Source organism: Alligator mississippiensis, chromosome 3, assembly GCF_030867095.1.
Source record: "Alligator mississippiensis isolate rAllMis1 chromosome 3, rAllMis1, whole genome shotgun sequence".
In the NCBI taxonomy this organism is placed as follows: Eukaryota; Metazoa; Chordata; order Crocodylia; family Alligatoridae; genus Alligator; species Alligator mississippiensis.
In genome coordinates this window covers 242,637,200-242,657,243 of record NC_081826.1, presented here as the reverse complement: position 1 = coordinate 242,657,243, position 20,044 = coordinate 242,637,200, and the positions used below count along the sequence as shown (strand labels likewise).

General features: G+C 42.2%; 1 protein-coding gene across 1 annotated transcript in view; it reads left to right on the top strand.

Annotated features, from left to right (window-relative positions):
- The window catches only part of ADGRV1 (adhesion G protein-coupled receptor V1), a 487,191-nt gene that overhangs the window by 340,071 nt on the left and 127,076 nt on the right, over positions 1-20,044 (top strand). Inside the window, exon 85 of the mRNA XM_019483282.1 lies at positions 3,112-3,290. Within this exon, the coding sequence (XP_019338827.1) occupies positions 3,112-3,290 (179 nt within the window). The remainder of the gene's footprint in view (positions 1-3,111; positions 3,291-20,044) is intronic.

The window sequence follows — 20,044 nt, the reverse complement described above, 5'->3', positions numbered from 1 at the left end:
TAGATATTTGTTAAAAAAAACTAATAATTTGCTGGGCCTTTTATTTTGTGTGTATGTAATCATGTGTTAAACAAAGTGATTGGGGCTGGAAGATATCTTCTGGACTATTGTGAGAGGCAAGGATTTCTTAGGGTGATATCTTGTATTGGACCAACTATAACAAACAAGCAAACAAAAAAGACAAGCTTTAAAACTATAGTAATTTTAATGATGGGGGAACAGTGCTGCAGAATTTTATTAACTTCCTATTCATAGTCTTGCTGATGGCCTGTTCTCTAAGACCGTGGACAGGCATTACATTTGTAGAGCTACATGTGCCCTTGGAGCACTACAAAAAAACAAGCATATATCCATTCAAGCTGTTTGTAGCACTATAAAGATGGCAAAAACACTGCAGAATACTTACCCTTTCAAAGAGGAACTTCTTGGTTTTGCAACACTACACGCAATGCCTATACAATTACAGGTAATGTTAAAGGGGTCTCTAGGACCCCCAGCATCCCACAGTTCTCTGCTCTCCTTCCCCTAGAGGGAGGGAGAGTTCCCTGATAATGCATCCAGCAGCAAGCTGCCAGGGAGCCCTGCTGGGACCCTGTTGTGACAGCCACTGCTGTTTCAAAGGCTTCAGGAGCAATTCTGATGATTGGTGGAGTGGGAAATGGGGGCAGTAGGGTTAGGGTGAGAGAATTCCTGCCACTACTGCAAGAGCCCTGGCAAAAGGTGAGGTTTTGAGAGCAGCAGTGGGACTACCAGGAGTGGTAGGTGGAAGGAGAGCAGTTCATCCCCAGAGGCAGCAGTGGACTCGTCTTTGCCAGCAGATGCTTTTCAACAACTGTCAGCTGATCATTGACAGCCTGCTCCATTCCCTGGCAAGGGAAGGACAGGTTGCTAGTGACTGGGCTTCCTGGGGACAGGGGACCCAAGGAGTAGCCTCCTATTGCCTCTTGGCTGGAAGGCTCTCCTTTGAGGAAACTTTGTAGCTCTCTAGCCAGAGTGCTGGAACCCCTGTACATCCCAATTGCACTGTTCTTGTAGGGCTACAAAGTGCTATTCATGCATGGCAAGTATGATATATTTTGTGTGCCCCCATTTGATAATGAGGTCAACTTAAAAAGATACAAGTGTGTTTCAGAAAGTAACAGCAATTTTGAAATATAACCATTTTGTATGCAATGAGTGGGATATTGCACAGTAGTAGCAAATACTGTTGGAGGGATTATCAAAGGTATCCGTCATTTATGACTATGTAGAGAAGTGATGTGGTCTGGTAAATGATTATTGCATGCAAAATGGTTTTATTTTGAAAGTCGTTACTTTCTTAAACACCCTTGTAAAATAACTTTAGAGATGTATATAAATATGTACTTTTATTTATTTGTATTTTTCATAAGTTTTTACTAAGATTATTCCCCCTTTTGTCCTTCTTATCAATTTTTGTCAATAGTCCAAATAACACTCAAATCCTTACATTTTTCTGCTTAGATGTAATTTGATTTCACCAGCTACCTTAACTCATTGGAAGAGAGTGATCAAGCATTTGCTTTCGCAAAGGGTCCATATGCAGTTAAGGTGTTTGTAAAGGTGCAAAGGAAGGTGAAATCTTTCTGTAAGCACCATGGCTAGGGACAGGAATTACACATAAACTGGTTTAAGTGATCTGGAACAGGTTTAAACCTGTAACAGAACATAAGCTCAGTGTACATAAACCAGTTTCAAAATGGCTGAAACTGGTTTAAGAAAACCTGGCTGAGTGTAGTATCAGACTTAACTGATTTAGGTCAAACCAGTTTATAAAACGTTGGTCCCAGGCCCCTTTCTTGTTCAAGTTAAATCAGTCCCTAAGCGTCCCAGGATGCTTTGCATCCCTGGGCTGTGCTGTGCTGTCTGGTATAGGTGACAAGCATACTAATGTCAAAGCATGGAAGGGGGACAAGGGGATGCAAGTGGGCCTGTAAAAACCCAAGTAGAGATGAGTCCTGTGGGATCTCCAACACCTGCTGATTCCTCAAGAAGGACTTCCTGAATACCTGGCTGTAAGGAGACGCTCAGGATTATGTACAACTTATGCAAGGGTTTCTTTTTTGGTTTATTATATTCCATTTTAAATTATACTAAGTCTTGTGTGCTCTCACTGTGTTTTAGTGGGCTGTAACTTAGCTTAGGCGAAGATTTTTGGCTGTTCCTTGTTGTGTTGTGCTTGAGGTTGTAAATTGCTGTGTTCAACCCATGCTTGCTTCAGAGAAAGGACTATTCATGTTCAGGCTTTTATGAATTTAATGCCACTACCTTTTCCCACACCCATCCCCTCCTCAGCCTGGCAGGGGCTGCTTGCCCCACCTCCCCCAAGCAGGAAGCACATGGGCAGAAGCCTGGCAGGCACTCCTCCCCAACCCAGGCAGACCCAGCCAGGGACGTAATTTAAACCCACAGCCTCCAGGTGCTAGCCCAGGGCTGGGGCCTGGACATGCCCCCTCCACTTGAGCAGGGATGCAGGAAAAGCCTTGGAGCTTCAGTCCTTTCCCTTTGGCAGTGGCTGGCAGGTGGGGAGGCATGCTCTAGCGCCTCCGGTTTCTGGCCTGAGCCACTGCAGGCATGTGGCTGCATTCCCTGAATCAAAAGTGAATGTGTGTTTACTTAAAGCAATTTATATGACCCTGCTGTTTCTACATTACAATCAAACTGTTGAAAGGGTTTGTTTTGTATCCTGGAAAAAGATGTAGACAGCTAAAAATTAGTATATAGAACTTTTAACAGAGATCAGGCCTCTACTAAAACTATCTGTCAACCTTCTCTTTGAGACGGTGAAAGCCCAGAAGCAAACAGATTTTGCAGTGCAAAAATGGAATGTTTGTTGCAATAAATTGGATCTCTCTCTCTCTCTCTCTCTCTCACATGCTAATTCCAAGTTTAACTAACCCTCAAAGTAACTTTACCTCTTCTTTAATCAAACCTCTTCTCATTACGTGAAGGGGGAAAATGAGAACAAATCTTTGTTGGAAAAATATATATACCCTTATATATAATATGCTGGCTTTTCTGATTGTTTTGCTTTATTGATAGTTAATCATTTCATTAAATCACAGTGATTTAATATTCTGTGTTGTTCCTTAGGCTGTTAACTTCTGGTATGTCCTGGTGATGAATGATGAACACACAGAGCGGCGCTATCTGGTTTTCTTCGTTTTGAGTTGGGGACTTCCAGCTTTTGTTGTGATCCTGCTTTTAATTATTCTGAAAGGGGCCTATCATCAGAGCATGGCACAGATTTATGGCCTTGTCCACAGTGATCTGTAAGTTTTTTTTTTCTTGGGAAAATATTATTTGGTGATTGGTCTTTGTGTATTCTTGTCTCTTCTTTTTTTTTTTTTTTTACGTTTCTCTTAAATGTAGACAGCGTCTCACAACTTTGAGTAAACCCGTTACTCATTTTCATGGCTGTGCAGTTCCCTCCAGGAACAAAACTTGTGCAATTCCACTGTGAAAGAAGACAGTAAGTATAGTTGGAAGGGAGCAGGGCATCAATTGCACCTTTAGAATATATATATTCTTCTTTTTTAGATTATTAAAATATTCCGTATTAGAAGGTGAAATTATTGCCACCAGTGTCAAATGTATTTTTGAAAGTGTCTGTATTTGTGGATCTTCAGCATGCTGATATATATTCTGAACTCTAAAGTATTCTCAGTGTGAGCATTACCATAAACACAAAGCTAACATTGCCTGGCTCAGGACTATATTTAACCTGAGTAAATTAATTTAGTTAAAACAACACTTCCTTGTAAGTCTCAAAAAGAAAACATTCTAAGGGGGGTGGTATAAAGGCAAAAAGGTTTTGGTTTTCTTCTTTTTTAAAAAGCCAGGCTGTGATCTTACCTATTTTAGGATATGAAGTTATTGTGAAATAACAAACCCGCCCTGCATGCTTGCTCACCATGTGCCATAATTGCATGCTTATTGCACACAGCTGCTTTTTAGAATACTACCAGGATGTACTAGTTATTCCATTCTGGTATAAGCCACTTTGGTACAGTGTCTATAGTAAAAATGTCATTTCCTATCTAATAAATGATAACGCTGTCCAGGGGTTACTAGCCTCTTGGGTTTGGTTTGGTTTTTGTTTGGGGGTTTTTTGGGGGGTGGGAGGGTGGGGAGGGGGAGATCAAAATAGGATCCAAAACAAAAACACACCCACCTTCTGCACAAGAGAAAGATGCTGGCTGCTCACTATGTTCCATTCAAATTGCAACATGGCAAAATACACAGTGCTTAGAATGCACAGCTATTCTTAATAAGTGAGCAATCTCTAAAAAAAAAACCCCAAAAAACTTTATTTTTAAAGCAAGGCTTCTAAGTTGATATTGGCTTTCAGCGCACCCTTATTTTGTTTTATTTTGGTATATTGGCATTTAGAGACCAAATGCTTTAGAATTACAATGGATATGACTTTGCATTTCAGTTGGGTATTGTTCTTTTATGGTGCCACACTTCCTTTGCAGTGGGCACAAGGGGCCCAGTATATAGCAGAATTGGACCTCTGCTGTTCATTGCAGCCAGTTTGTGGAATGGTGGCATTCCAGCATGCAGTTAAACACTGTTTCATTGTCGCTGTTTTGATGTAGATAGTCAATGTTCCCTCAAAAAACAAGAAGAAACCCACATCTGAAAGCCCAGTTAGTAGATGGAGCTGAACTATTTAAATATGTTTGCTCCATATTGAACATAAAGAACTCTTTCTGAATGTTACCGCAACAGTGGCAGGGAGCTTGGATATTTGGTATTTTTGAATACCCCGTAGGCCACTGAGCCAGTAAGTCTGAAGTATCTCCTGGATAATATGCTAAGCCTAAAATGGCTTTAACAACAACTCTGGCTTAACCAGGTTTAATGGGGATATATCTGAGATGGTTTTTCATAAACACGGTACTCTTCAATCTCAAAAATTATTTTTAAAAGTGGTCTTATTGCTTTAGATAAATTCTCACAAAGCCGAAACAGGGCAAAGGATGGGATGAATATGTCATTTAATTTGCTTATTTTAAACAAGCTGTAGAAGTGGAAAAAATAATGATGACCTTTCCAAAACCAAAGCCTCATTCACAGAAATAATATAATAACTCCGGTCTCATTCACAGAAATAAAATGTGCTTGATTACAAAGAAGTTCATTTTACATAAGAGTTGGAAGATTACCTTAAAAGAAAATGCAACAGAGCCTGTATCTTAGCTCTGTTTTTAAATCGTTATTCCTTCAGACACTCAAGTCTCTAGAAGTGGGAAACTGAAGACATCTCTTGCCCTTGATAAGAATGTCATGGTATTGATTAATGGCCTAAAGACGTAGAGTGATCACATGAAAGAAATAAGGATTTTAGACCCATATGAAAAGAAAATGTATGTAAAATAACACGCCATTTAAAATGGTAATAGGTATTAAATAACACTGAAAGTGGCTTTTTATGTATGATAATATGCATCACGTTTAACTCCTAACAGGGTAAAAATTTACATTTTTTTCTATGATAGCAAAACAGTTGTTTCTGTTGATCTGATTTATGTGCATTATATGTACAGTGTTGTACTGCACACTCCGCTGTGTTCCCTCCCCATGAAAGGGTAAAAAGAAGTCTATGCTCTCATGACTAGTCATGTACTGGCCTTCACTGTGGTATAAGTAAAAACAATATCATATCTATTTTGAAACATAAATGAGATGCAGAAGAATGTTAGGAGATAGAGGGAAGGTTTAATAGCTAACAAGCTGAAGCCCTGAAGCATGAAGTTCTTAATATTTCTTTCAAAATTTATGTTTGCAGTGACTATTATATCTGTGGTGCACCAATAATTTTCTAATTCTTTTCGGAAACCTGATAAAGAACTTTAAATACTTCCTGTATCAGTGAGTTCCACAGTCTTAACTGGTATCTCCAAGTATTTCCTGATAAGTAGGGTTGGAGTGTTGTTGTGGAATTCCTGATTGATATTAATTTGCCATCTTTAGGATAATTGAGTTGAGTCTCTTTATAGTGTTCCTTTTTAAGTCTTAGTCCACAGTAATCATGTTTTCCCTCAGTAGCTCCTTACACAAACTCAACATGCCCACCTCTTTCAACCATTGCTCAGACAGCTGTAAATAGGTGCCTTTGACCCAAGCTGTTACACTAAATTCCTTCTGTCCTTGGTTGGGTCTAGTATTTTGTAAATAGGAGTGCAGGAGCAGTGACTGGTGCTGCAGGAGTGGCTATGCCCCTGTTCCCAGATTGCCTCCACCCAAATAAGATTGGTAGATCATGCCACAGGAGTACCAGCTGGGAACTTTTAAAGTCCCCAAATCATGTAAGAACCTCCACACCCCCACACTCTGCTCCTCTTTCCCTCCCCTCTGTGGTCAGAGCCAGCTCCCCTTCCCATCCTTCCCATTAATCCCTTTTGCTGCCTACCACTGCCACTGTCTCTGGTTGCCCCAGGGGTAGGGGAGTTCCAGAGCTACCCCTTCCCTGCTCCAGCCAGTCTGTGTGGGGAGCCAGGCAGGGGTAGGGCAGAGGTAGTGCTGTGTGGATTTTTCCTCCCCCTGAGCCTGCTTCTGGGCTAGCAGGGAACACGCAGCGGGAGTGGGAAGCCACCTACTATCTCTGCTGTCTCTATCCCAGGCTAAACCTGGCTTCTCATGCAGCCCAGCTAGAATGGAACAGGTGCTTCCCGCACCTTTGCAACAGGTGGAGACAGTGGGGACACTGGCAAAAGTAGGAAAATTAGGGGGGGAATGGAAGAGGACATGCCTTTTAGTACAGAGAAGAAGTAGGGGGTGGGATTCTTAGCTAATGTGAGGACTGAAAAATGTATCCAGCTGCTGCTCCCACAGTGTCATCTGAAAGGGCATGCAGTTGCACCACTGCACTGATTCTGGATCCACTTCTCTTTCTGTCCATGTAAATTTTCGTTATGAAATCAACAACTTTATAAGAAAGTTGAGCTCAGACCTTCTTTCCATGCTTGGCATCCCCTAGATGCCTCTCTCAGGCCATCAAAACATGCATGAGATGCAAAAGAGCCATTTTTCACCTCTTTTATATCCAGGGGGTGTAGATGTAAAACACCTGCCTTAAGGTGCCAAATACTCCACTGAAGTCAGTGGAGCTAAGTTAGCAGAATTTACCTGAACCTTTTTACCATAAGATCACCTGCACTGGGTGAGCAGTTTTGTACAAATACTGCCAACTTTGTTTTTAAAGCTCATCAGTGTCATTGTACAATTCTCCAAGTGAATGAAACATTTGGGAGGTCAAATCCATTCACATATTTTTTTTAGGTGTCTCCTAAATTATAAAACCCTAGTGAACACAGTACATTAGCATTTATTTGTAGGCAACCAGTGATCCTTTGTATCATGGTGGATGCATAAGAGGTCTAGACAGGTGAATCTGCTTGTAGCTGACCAGCCCAATTCAAGTGACACAGCTTGTTATAAGTTTCACAGATCCATGTGTCGTCTGAGTTGAAGTCCAAGTTTATAGCACAGTGCCTCATTCTTTCTCACTTTGGTTCCATCCTCTGGATCAAAGTCACTTCATGTTGAGCTGCACCCAGTGCCAGATGTTTCCTCCAGATTGGACAGAGTTCTGTGCACTCCCTCCCAGCTTTCTACACTGATGATGAATGGCATCATATCATTTTTGCACACACTGTGGTACTACCATAAAGGGCAACCCCACTTTCTAGAGCTGCCTCACATCTCATTGTACAAAATATTCTCGGAGATATGTCCTCCTCCCTTTCTCCTGACTTGGCCAAGCCATCTCAACCTCCTATTCTTGATAGTGGTTTGTAAGTATGTCAGTCCTGTGCACTCCAGCACCTCTGCTTTTGTCTTCCCCCTTTATTTTCAGGATCTTCTGCAGATATGTCATGTGGAAACTTTTCAGTCTTCTGATGTGCCTAGCATATGTAGTCTATGTATATGAACCATAAAGCAGGAGTGACAGCATGCAAGAATTTGCATTTTCACCTTAGTTGATAGTTTGTTGTTATTCCACATACATTTCTGAGATGGCCCCAAATTCTTAGCTTCTTTTCTGATTTCTAGTCAGTTCAGTCTGAAGGTCAAAGTTCCTGCTGAGCAAAGAACCCAAGTAGCAAAAGCTGTCAATGACACCAAGAGATTTACCCTACAGAGTGATGTCAGGTACTGGTTCTTCCACCCCTTGGTACATGATCACAGTTTTCTTGAGACTAATTGCCAACCCAAAGCTCTTGCATGATACAGAAAATCTGCCCAGGAGATTTTGCAGGGAAGATTCACTCTGGGCAACCAAAGTGCATCATCCACAAACAGAAAATCTCTCAGAACCAGCTCCTTTACCTTGGTGTCTGGTCTAAACTATACAGCGTTGAACAAGCTCCATCCAGTCTGGTTCGAAGATAAGTGCCTTCATTGCTGTCCTTGGATGCATAAAAAAACAGGAATAAAAAGTAGATGTTAAAGAGGATGGGGGCTAAGAAACACACCTGCTTTACCCCTTTGTTAATGTCAAAGGCATTTGATTTTTTGTTTTTGTACACTACATTTGTCTTCATACCTTGATGTAGTAAGAGAATGATGATCAGCAGTTTGGGTGGAACAACCCAATTTCTTCAGAATAGTAAAAAGGCCCTGTTGAAATGACACCAGGAGATTTGGTGTCATTTCAGATTGAAAAAGCCTTGAAAATTGAAAAGCCTTTGTCACACTGTTGAAGGCTAAGTACAGCGGTATTTGTTTTTCTCTATAGTTCTCTTGCAGTTGCTTGACTGAAAATATCATATCAATGGTGAAACATCCTGAATGAAAACCTTTTTAACTTTCATGATAAATTCTTTCACCTGGAGTTTGCAGCTGAGGGAGCATAATGCAAGTGACAACTTTTCCAACAATGTTCAACAGGGAGATATCTCTCTTGCTGTCACAGTCACTTTTATCCCTCTTGTTTTGGTATAATTATACAATCTAAGCATGCTTGAAATCTTGCAGTACTGCTTCCTTTTTACAACAGAGTAGTATAACTTCATGAAGCTTTTGAAGTAATTCATCATTGGCACATTTGGAGATTTTAGCAGGCAAGCAGTCATTGTGGGATACCTTGTTCCCAGGAATCAATTTAATGGCTTTCTGCAAATTTTCTAATGTAGGCTTATTGTCCAAATCCATAACTTCAAACTGTGGTAATTCTTCAAGGTCTTCATGTTGTATTTCAATCTCACTGGAGAATGGTATTCCATAGTATTCAGCCCAGCGCTTAAGGATACCTACAAAGCAGTGGGGGCTAGGGTTTTGAGGTGCCCTATATGTGCCTTATTTTGAAGGTTGCAACATTGTGGTGTTTTGTAGGAGGCACTCCACCATGAGTAGCCCTCCTCCCTACATTGTGACCAAGCCCTCCAGTCAGGAGCAGTTTATAGTCATACTCAAGGCCAACATCAGCTTAAGATGAGTAGAAAATACTTTGACAAGGCAATCTAAATGTTTAAGGCAGAAAATGTTACACTGAAATGGAGAAAGAGAGAATAATACATACTAATCAGGATTTTGGTACCTGACTCTCCTGAGTTTCACCTCAATTACATCAGTAGTTATTCTAAGGAATAAAGCCAGACCTATTTGCTAAGTATGTATTTTGAGAGCATTTACATCAGACAGGATTTTACAGGCTGCCAGCTGTTCTCATTTTGGAAACCACAACAGGTACAGTTATAAACCATAAACTGCCAAGTGACTTGGGAATGGAAACAAATCAGTCATTTTAAATAGGAAGCTTTGTTCAGTATTTTAACTGGAAAAGAAAATTATCCAGAAACAGTTTGTCAAGTACGATTCACACTACATCCCAAGTGAAGGCATTTTGAGTCAGGCAGCTACTAGCTCACAACCAGTATTTACTAAAAGAGCCCCTAAACAATGTTTAATGCTGTTCTGCTGATAGGAAAATGCACTAGTAATTCCACAAAGTCCTTATGGAATCTAATTTTGTCAGTGCAAAGCTACAGACCCCCTATCCTTGGGTCCCAGTGAAGCCATTCATGCACATATCCCATTTACTTGCAGAGCGAAAACCCCAAATTATAGGATTATTAATAAGTTCTGATAAATTTGAGCAAGAGGCTTTCTAGCACCAAATACTCTGAATTTCTTTCTTAAAATTGCCACTACTTAGTCCGTTAGAGTCAGTACTGGGAAGAGCTGATGTACAACACTGGTTGCTAAGATTATAGGCCATGGTTGGGATTTTCAAATATTCTGAAAGGAGACAAAAGCATAGTTTAATGGAACTTACGCTTCTAACCCGTTTTAAAATTTTATTTCAGATCAACAATGAAATGTGATTTGATAAAGTAACAAATATTGTTTTAATTAGAGTAATATCCTTTAATATCAAGACTAAATTATTTTATATTAGTTCCATAGAAAATGCAAATCAGGTCAAATTTTCAAGTCACCAGTGCATGGAGTAGATGCTCATGATTACCTACATCCAAGGCTCTGCTACAATCATACAATAGCAGGTAATTTCATGTACTTTCTAGCTGATGTAAAACAATGTGCCTATGGTCACCCATGTCATCCATCATTCCGAAACTCTTCTATCTTATCAGAACTTTATAGTTATGAATCGATGATGCTAATGTGTAGATCTCTCGGTATGCAAAAGAAACAGGTTGTTGTTACTGTGGCAGGGGGCCTGGTGTTCCTGCCACTTCAGGAGTAGGCAGATTGGGGCTAAAGCAGCCTGCAGATGTGCCCTGGGCTGATTGAAGTCATCTCATCCAGGAGGAGGATATAAGCCCAGGCCATGAGATTGAGCCAACAGTGCCTGCTTAGAGTTCACCACCTCACCAGGATGGCTGCAGCTCTAGAAGGTCATCTTGGAGAGTACAGCAAAGCAGTCTGGAGGTCTGGGGAGGAAGAGGTTCCTAGGGAGGGGTCTGGAGCCCAGATTAAGGGGCTGAGAGTGGGGAACAAGGCAGGGTCCAGGAGCCTATTAGGAGGCTGAGATTTGGGAAACAGAGATGGTCTAGGAACCCCAGAGGAGGGGCTAACTGGAAGAGAACATCAATGTGGATGCCATATGTGAGGCATGGGGCCATGCAATTAGCCCACAAGGCAGTGACCATGGGCACCTGGTGGTCATTTGAGAGAGCAATTTGGGAAGCCCTGGTGCAGCCTCCTTCATAAAAGTAATAGATATCAGGGTGTGGCATGCCACTGAAGGGGTGAATGCCCAGAAAGTGAGGGCTGCAGGGACTCCAGGGGCTTCGCAGCCACACCTGAAGTGGTACCTTGTCACAGTTACTTATAGATTAGCCATTGCAAGTATACTCATGCACATTCATTTTTTCAAATGGATACAAAATAAAACTGTCTTCCTCTCTCCACCTTTTTTTTTTAATAAATAGAAGATTCACTTTCATTATTTTTTCAACTGTATTTGATCATTTTCATTTTCTCAAGGGCCCTCAAGTACCCATGAAACTTGTATTAAAAACAAACATAGTCTTAATGGCATCTTCACGGGTGTGGTAGAGCACCTCTCGTGTCTGCCATTTTAAGAGCCTGAAGAGGCAGCCGGCCGGTGTGGCACAGCTCTGATGAGCAGCCATTTTAAGATTCAGGCCAGCAGAGCTGGAGGCAGCACTCTGCTGCCTGGCACCAAGGAAACAACATCCCCAATGGAGCTGCTGCTCTGGTAGCACTAGGAGGTAAGGGCAAGAGCACATGGGAATGACCTAAAAGTGCAGCCTGGCAGGGATGGGTGGCCTGGTGGGTCTGGTCATGGTGGAACAGCCCCCCAAAAATGCCAGGCCAGTTACCACCCTGATGTAAGGTGAAGAGGGCGCCTAAATCTCAGCCCCTGCCTTTGGGTGGGTCATTTAACATCGGAGGCAGTTGGGGCCAGGCACTGCTGCAGCCACCTAAGCCCGTGTGGGGTGCAAGACCCTGGAAAGTCAAGAGTGGGGCCAGGTATGGCTGCAGCCACCTGAGCCCATGTGGGATGCAAGACCCTGAGGAGTGAGTGTGGTGGGCCAGGCACCCTGGTTAGTGGCATCTGAGCCTGAGGGTTGCGCATTTGACCCCAGGCCCCAGCGTAGGGGGAGGGGTGGGTATGTGCCTCAGTAGAGACGGAGGTGTAGAGCAGGGTGCAGTGGGGCACCTAACGGCCTGCACCAGAGTGGCAGTTGGGAGGCCTGGAGAGTCTAGCAAGGGGCATAGAGCCTAGTGAAAAGGCAAGAAACCCAGAGGCTAGGAGCCCTGACTGCGTGTGTGTGGGGCAAGGAGCACAGCAAGAGTGAGGGACTCGCAGCTCCATGAGAGAGGCCAGAGTTAGGGGGCCAGGAAATGGCTACAACATGAGTGCAGAGAGGGGTGAGTAGTGAGGCCCTGTGAACAGGGGGCCTAAGATGAGGCCCTATGAGGAAGGGGTGCGATAGGGCCCCAATGAGCAGGGGGAGCTGAGGGTAGGCTCTGCTCACATGGGGGGCTGACTTAGGTTCAGATAAGCCTTAGGGCGCTTGAGGCCGCAGGTAGGTCCAAGGCTGATTGGGTGGGGCAACTGAGGAAGTGCTGTGAGTGAACAATGGGGCAAGTCAGGAGCCCCTGATTCAGAGCAGCTGGGTGAGCGACCCGGTGAGGGCCTAGAGGCAGAGTCACTCCAGTGTTCTGCTAACCACCCAGTGCTCGCTTGGATGAGGGTCATGAGAGAGGCCCAAGAGGCTGTGCGCTTGCTGGCCGGGGAGTGCAGGGAAACAAGCCCCAGGACCCTCTGGGTGAGGGCATGGTGAGTGTGGCGCTGGGAAAAGGAGGGGTGGTATGAGAGTGGCCCCGCAAAGGGGCAGTGTGAGAGGTGGTGGAGTGAGAGAGGCCTCAGTGAGAGGGAGGTGGTATAAGTATGGCCCATAACAGGGCAGAAAACAAGAGGCCTAACACCGGGATGAGTTGAACCCAGCCTCAGGCTGGAGCAGAGCTGAACTGTAAGGAACGTCTGCAAGGCTTGAGATGCAGTATAGGTGTGGTTGGAGCTGCGTACATAGGCCCAGGAGAACAGAGCATCTGAAGGGCAGCCTCCTGCCTAATTAAGACCTTAAATTTTGAACTTCAAAGCGTGGCAGGAGAGAAAGGCGAGCAGCACACCTGGAGGCAGGAGGGAGACCAACACTGTGGCTAGTCAGGGAGTTCCCATTTTGCCACAACGGAGTTAAGGGTATTTGCATGGAAACCTTAAAAGAATAAGTCGAAGCACCCACAATACTGTGTACACACATTTCCTCAGTAAGAATCATGATTCTGTTTTGTTTTTTGCTGAGAGTTTTTTAGACATATGTATGCAATACTTATTAATGAGCACTTAATCAATAATTCTATTCACTTCAGCCTCAGCTCGAGCATTTCAGTTGATCTCAAATGCTTTGGTAAAAATGAAAAGAGAATTGTTGTCTCTCAGTCCCAGGTCCCAAAGCGCAGAATTTGAGTAAGAACCAACAACGCAAATGGTAACCAGTAATTTCCACTTAGTTTGAAATTGGCAAAAAGTTAACACAATAGGTGTGTGAGGCCTTTAACCTATGCATCCGAGACACAAAGAATAGTTTATTTAATACTTTCACATTGTAGCAGGTTTCATTACTGAACTTTAAGAACAATATATTATACTTAATTATTTACAAAGTGTTTTGAGATACTTAGCTAAGAGTTGCTATATAAATCAAAATTGCAATAATTTCTTTGTTACGTTTCTGTTATCCCAAGAAGACTTGTAAATAAGACTATGGCTGTTCCAATACAGCAGGAATACATAGAAATTAAATCTGTATTTTTCAGTATAAGTAGAATTTGTTAGGAATGGTTTTATTTTCCTGTGAGGGTTTGTGATTTTGAAATATTTTCACATCCTGAAATTTGAGCAAAAGGGGAAATTAAAAAAACCTGTATCAGTGTTCTTTTAAAAAAGTGAAATATTTAAGGCAATTAAAATATTCATCATCATTTCAATCTTTTAACTTAGTATAAATTAATTAAAATAGCAAAACAAAGTTATTTTAAATTGGAAAATGGAACTATTCATTCTGAAAAAAATTAAAAATCCTGTTTTGACCATTTCAATGGAATTTTATTTAAATACTTCTGAATTAATAGATATGTTGAATCTGATTACTTCTCAAAGACTTTTCAAAATTTGATAATTTCTAACAACTGCAAAAATTTGGTGAGCAAAGTCCTAACCATTGCTAATCATGATCATCTTTCTGCTAACATAGCAAGTACATATGCAATGCCTCTTCTTGACTCTTGTTCTACCTGTCTTCTCTTGTTACAGTCTTCACAAGAACTATTCATTTCTGCTCTTAGGTTCTTTCTCTGTCATAGGTCTCTGTACCTCCTTCAGTATCGCTTCGCTTACTGAATCTGAATGAGGTTTAACTAAAACAAAACTCCTTTTTCTCCATACTCTCCATACTTTGGAAAGCTCCCAAAAGAGTAATTTTCAGCAGTATCTTCAGAACTGAAACAAAGGGAGTGTCTGTCTGCACATGACAAGAAGTCAAAGGTGAATTTTGAACATAACAAGTGGTGCAGCTGTCCACTGAAGGTCTGGTTCCTCAAGACACACCTTTTTTGATAGTAACCTAATGATAGTTATCCTTGTGCTGTAAGAATATTATCCTTACTTATTTGTTTGATTAATAATATGTAGTTAGAGCAGTAGAATTAAAAAAAGATAGTGCCCACTCCTGAATACTCTCATTGCTAAACCAGGTGTGGTTGAACATCATCTCTAAGACAGAAAGGTGGGGTTCAGGCAATTCTAGTATTACTCATTCTTGTATCAAGGAAGTATCAAAAAGCAAGAATGAATCACTGATTAGTTTGGGGAGATTATGTGTGTATATATAGGACTATATGATGCTATGCAAAGTGTGTAAAAGGTGCTAGTGTTGAGAAATACATGCATACAGATAGTGCCAAGTATGGAAAAGCTGAAAAATAAGATCCACCATCTTTTAACATTTCATTAATAGAGCTGTGACACAATTGAAAAGCTGATGTGTGCTTCAGGTTCAACCTGAACGAAGCCAAGAAAATCATTGTTAGGCATTCATGTAACTTCTTCCCGCCGAAGGCTTATTTGGCCTTGACTCCAGTGGTGAGATAACAAGCTTCCTTACCACCTCTTTCCAGCCTAAACTGAGTTTTATTCCAATGACTGCAGCCCCTATCATTCCTACATATTGGATTAGCTCAATAATTTGTTGAGTCAATCGGCCCAATTTGTTGCTAGTGCAATAAGTGTAGTAAAGGTCCTCAGAATTGGACGTTCATTACATAGTCTTTGCACAGGATTCTGAAACATCATCACTCTGTATATAGTAACATGAGAAAAACACAAATCTAAACAAACATAAACCCTGTGCACATTTCTGTCTCAGTTTCCTCACCACTTTTGTTTTAACTGAGATTGGTCCCACTGCCATTAGGGCAGTGTAAACAGCTCAGGAGTATCTTAGCAGAAATGAATGGAGATGGCTTATTTTATTAACAGCAATCTGAGATCAATAGACAAATGATGTAGACATGACTTAGATGAACTGCAGCCAAATGCCATACCTCTACTGTTGCAACAGTATCAGAAAAGAGGGCTTTCATTTTCATTAGCTGATTTCTTGTAGTTCACAGATGGCATCATGCCCATGTACCACTATGTACAATGCATAAATAAATACATGTATTTCACTAAATGCTGAAAAGTGGGTGTGTGGGGGGGTGTATATACATGTTTTGCATGGATCAAAAAGATGTAATACTTGACAAAAAATTTCTGGGCCAAAATTTACATTACATTCCCCCTCATAGCATCAATTGACAGAATCTAGCCTGTTATGCTTATGTATTATTTCCTCCACTGCATAATGTTTGATCTGCTGCTCAGGCTTATATAAAAATGTTTTACTGCTAAAGTTGATTTGTTTAATTATCTTTTATTTATTCCTTCATTACTAACATATGCTTTCAATGAAGAAAAACTATTATTTTTGGAGTGCTTTTTATATTTACACAAACATTTTCTATTAATATTAAGCAAATGTTAATACATCAGAAAAAGGCATAAATAGGTTGTACCCTCAGAGCATGTAGAAGAAGAAATATTAGCTTAGTATAGTAATGAAATTTTGAAGAATACAATTGGGGAAAAAAAGGTTTTGTTTTTGAAGGATGAAACACCTAGTCAGTGTTAGATTCGAACAAATCAAAATTCTTAGTTTTGAAAAGTTGCAATATGAGATCCTTATGGCTAGAGGTTACACCTTAAACTATGTCACTGATTCCTGTCTGGCCCTGATCTTACAAGGAGTGCTATGGACAAATCTCTATACCGAGGCAGAACCCCAGTGACCGTACTGTGCTCTGTGCTGGGCCAGGAGTTCATGGCATAGCTGCAGGATGGGGGCACTGTACTGGGGTCACATTTGACTGAATAGCGAAATTGACTGACAAACTCTGCTAACTTGTGGTTTATAATGAACAGAACAAGATTGGATGCTGCCAGACTGGCTTAACCTGGGTTGTAGTACCATTATATATCTTCATTCAGAATGAAACAAACCCTTCTTTAGAAGAGCCCTTCATTTGGTGTGCCAGAGTAAAACAAAGAAAATACGATCAAAATATGTGATGTGGACTCCAGTGCTGGAAATCTGCCAGCAGCTCTAGGGTACTGCATATAAATTGACATATTATTTATAATCGAGTATATCCAATCATATTATTTTCCTGTATTTGCGTGCTCCTCAATAGATAGCAAAACATTGCTTGTTTGTTGAATCTTATCTATAGTATTATCCTACAAGCTGTCAGTTTTTTCTCCTCCTTCATTACAGGAAGTATGGAGATGCGGGCTGTTCTTGGTACAAGAATCAACTGCATTTTGGGAGATTGATCCCCTCCTGAGATACAGCCCAAGTATGGGCCCAGTCTACATTAAAACAAAACAGGCATTTAAAAAAATCATTTCACTGGCACAGTTATGATGCCCTTCAGAAAATGGACATAGCTTTATCAAATGAGTTTTTAAAGTGGCTTTAAAAGTGGCAGTTAGGGCAGCTTAGTCAGAATCCTTATATTAACCATAAAGGCGGGAGGGTTGCAGCACATGCTTCTCCCAGCATATATACAACCAACAATGAACGTAACAGGTGAGGCAGAATATGCAAATAGCAAAAGCATAGAGGCAGCATGCAATGTTGGGGGGAAAAGGCAATGAAAGCCTAGTGGCTAGACAGCTCCTCTTTTTTCTTCCTGCCCTTTTCTGGTGGAGACTGTGAATATGAACCCCATTGAATGTTTAGCAGTTTGCATATGGAAACCTGTCCTTTTCCAAATTACAGCTGAAATCTCCACAGGAAGAACAGATAGAGACCAGAACTATAATTAAGAGCAAATGTGCCTGTAGTAAAACACAGCAACAGGGAACAATTTTCCTGAACACAGGGCAATTTAACAAATATAAAATAAAGAAATGTCAGAAAAGTGACCTTAAATAATAGTTCTGCATTTCAGAGCCATTAATAATGAAAGTCATGGGTGGGGAAAGAGCTTTAAGTGTCACCAGAAGTAGTATCATTAATTAAAATCAATGATTTAGTTCTTTATATAATTTTCCCTATTTTTACTTGGTTCAGGATGCAAATACAAAATTTACATACATACGAGTTTTCCTTATTGTTAGAAAGAAAGAAAATGAAAAAGGGATTGGCTTCCCTAATACTACCCTTCAGCAAATGTTTGAGAGAGAAGTCTTGCTCTGTGTGATAAATGCTAATAGATTTACACTTGGTTTAAAATAACTTCCCAGAACTGAAGTCAATTAAGTGAGAACACCCTTCTCTTTACCTCTTCTCTTGATGGAGAAGGGGTGGTGGCATCAGTCTCTTGAATCACGAATGATGTCTATCATGGCTTATTGGGTCTTGAAGAGTCCAATCCTTGAGCCCCACATCCTCCCACAGAAGTTTCAGGTCTTTCCATAGAGGAGAGTAGGCTACAGGCTGGGATTTCTCTCCTTTTCTTCCTCCACTCTCTCTTCTCTCTTGCTCTGAGGGCAAGATGCTTTACTTTGAAACAGGATGCCACTTGGTTGAGGCTGTGGCACCATTGCAGTTACTTGGCAGCCAGCTTCTCCCAACTCTTGATGTTGGCGTCCATTTTCTTGAGGTATGCCTTCAGTGTGTCCTTTTAGCATTTTCTTTGGCCACCATAAGATCTCAGGCCACTACTCAGCTGGGAGTAGAGCACTGTTTTGGGAGCTGAGAGATGGGCATTTGCACACAGTGTCTGGTCCAGTAAAGTTGGTACTGAGGATCACCTACTCAGAGCTGATAACAAGGGATCCTGGGTTTCTCTGATTAAAAAATTGCAAAATCTCTGATAACCCCCCCCAATCCATTATTAAAATTAAAAGCCCCCTGTAGGCCCCCCTAGTCCTGTTGGTGCCCCTCAGTACCCATAAAGCACCCCAGCCCTGCCAGTGCCCCTCACTGCCCCCACAACAGCCCACCTGCCCTACTTGTACCTCTTGCCCCCCATCCACAGCCCCTGCCCCCCAGCCCTGCCAGAGGGGCTCCCAGTGGCCAGGGACCCTGGGAGCCCCCAACAGCAGGGCAGGCCACTGCCCCCAACAGCAGGCAGCTGCAGCAGAAGGAGCATGGAGCTGGCTCCCCCACTGCTGCTGCCTGCTCAGGCAGTGATGGGGCCAACTCCTGGCTCCCCACAGCACTGTCGATGCACCCAGCCATGACCCGCAACTCCTCAGCCCTGCCAGAGGGGCCCCCAGCCTCCTGCAAGCCCCACTTATTGCATAGGCTCCAGGGATGAAGAGTGTGGCTGAGCTGAGCCCCCAGCGGTGGCTGCCTGAGAGTCTCAGGCTCTGCCCTTTCCCCTCCCTCTCCCCCTCCAGGCAGGGCTGGAGTTTTCCTGCCCTGTTTGCAAACAGCTCTTGCAGGCTGGACCTTTACCAGCCTGCAGGGCTCTTGCAAAAGTGGGGAATCCATGGGTTTTGCTGCTAAAAGGAGAAATCTGCGTTTTCTCTGATAAAAAGGGGAAATCTGTGGTTTTCTCCATTTTGCCATGGGAAACGGAAAACCTGGAATCCCTGCTGATAACATTAGCTTCATCAAGGATGTTGGTGTTTGTGTGGAGATCTTCCCATTTGATGTAGAGGAATTTTCAGAGGCATCATTGGTGATATGTCTCCAGGCTCTTGAGAAAGCGACAGTAGGTCACCGATGTTTCACATCCATAGGGCAGTGGAGATGATGACTGCATTGTAAACCTTGATCTTGGTGTATTTCTAGAGATTGCAAACAACTTCCCAGGGAAGTGGTCCTTGCCCCTACCTTGGGCAAATTCAAGAGGAGGTTGGATGATCACCTATCTGGGGTCTTGTGAACCCAGCATTCGTTCCTGCCTGTGGCAGGGGGTCAGGCTACATGATCTGTTCAGGTCTCTCCTTACCCTAGCTACTATGAAACTATGAATAAAGACACCCAAAAGCAATTTCCCAAAGGAGGCCACTTGTGTACCAGCTCCTGTGCTGGATATCCTCATTAACATTCACTATCTGAGAGAGGTGACTTCCAAGGTAAGGCAAGTGCTTAGCTACCTCCAGGGTCTTTCCCTCCATGATAATTTGGGAAGGGGGTCACATTCATGGTCCAAGGCAGGCTGATAGAGCACTTGAGTCTTCTTGATGTTGAGAAAGACACCCAAAGTTTGGTAGGCTTGTCTAAAGGGATCCAGTGTTGTCTGGAGGCCTTCCTCAGTGTGCACCAAGGATGGTGCAGTCATCAGTATATTGAAGGTCAAGGATGGTTGTTCTGAGTACTTTGGTCTTTGAGTGGAAGTAACCCAGGTTGAAAAGCCCTGTATCCATTCAGTATTTAGTGTCAGTTCTGGAAGGAAGGCAGTCCTTAATGAGAACCAGGATTGCCATCAAATAAAAGGAAAACAGAGTTGGAGAAATGATGCT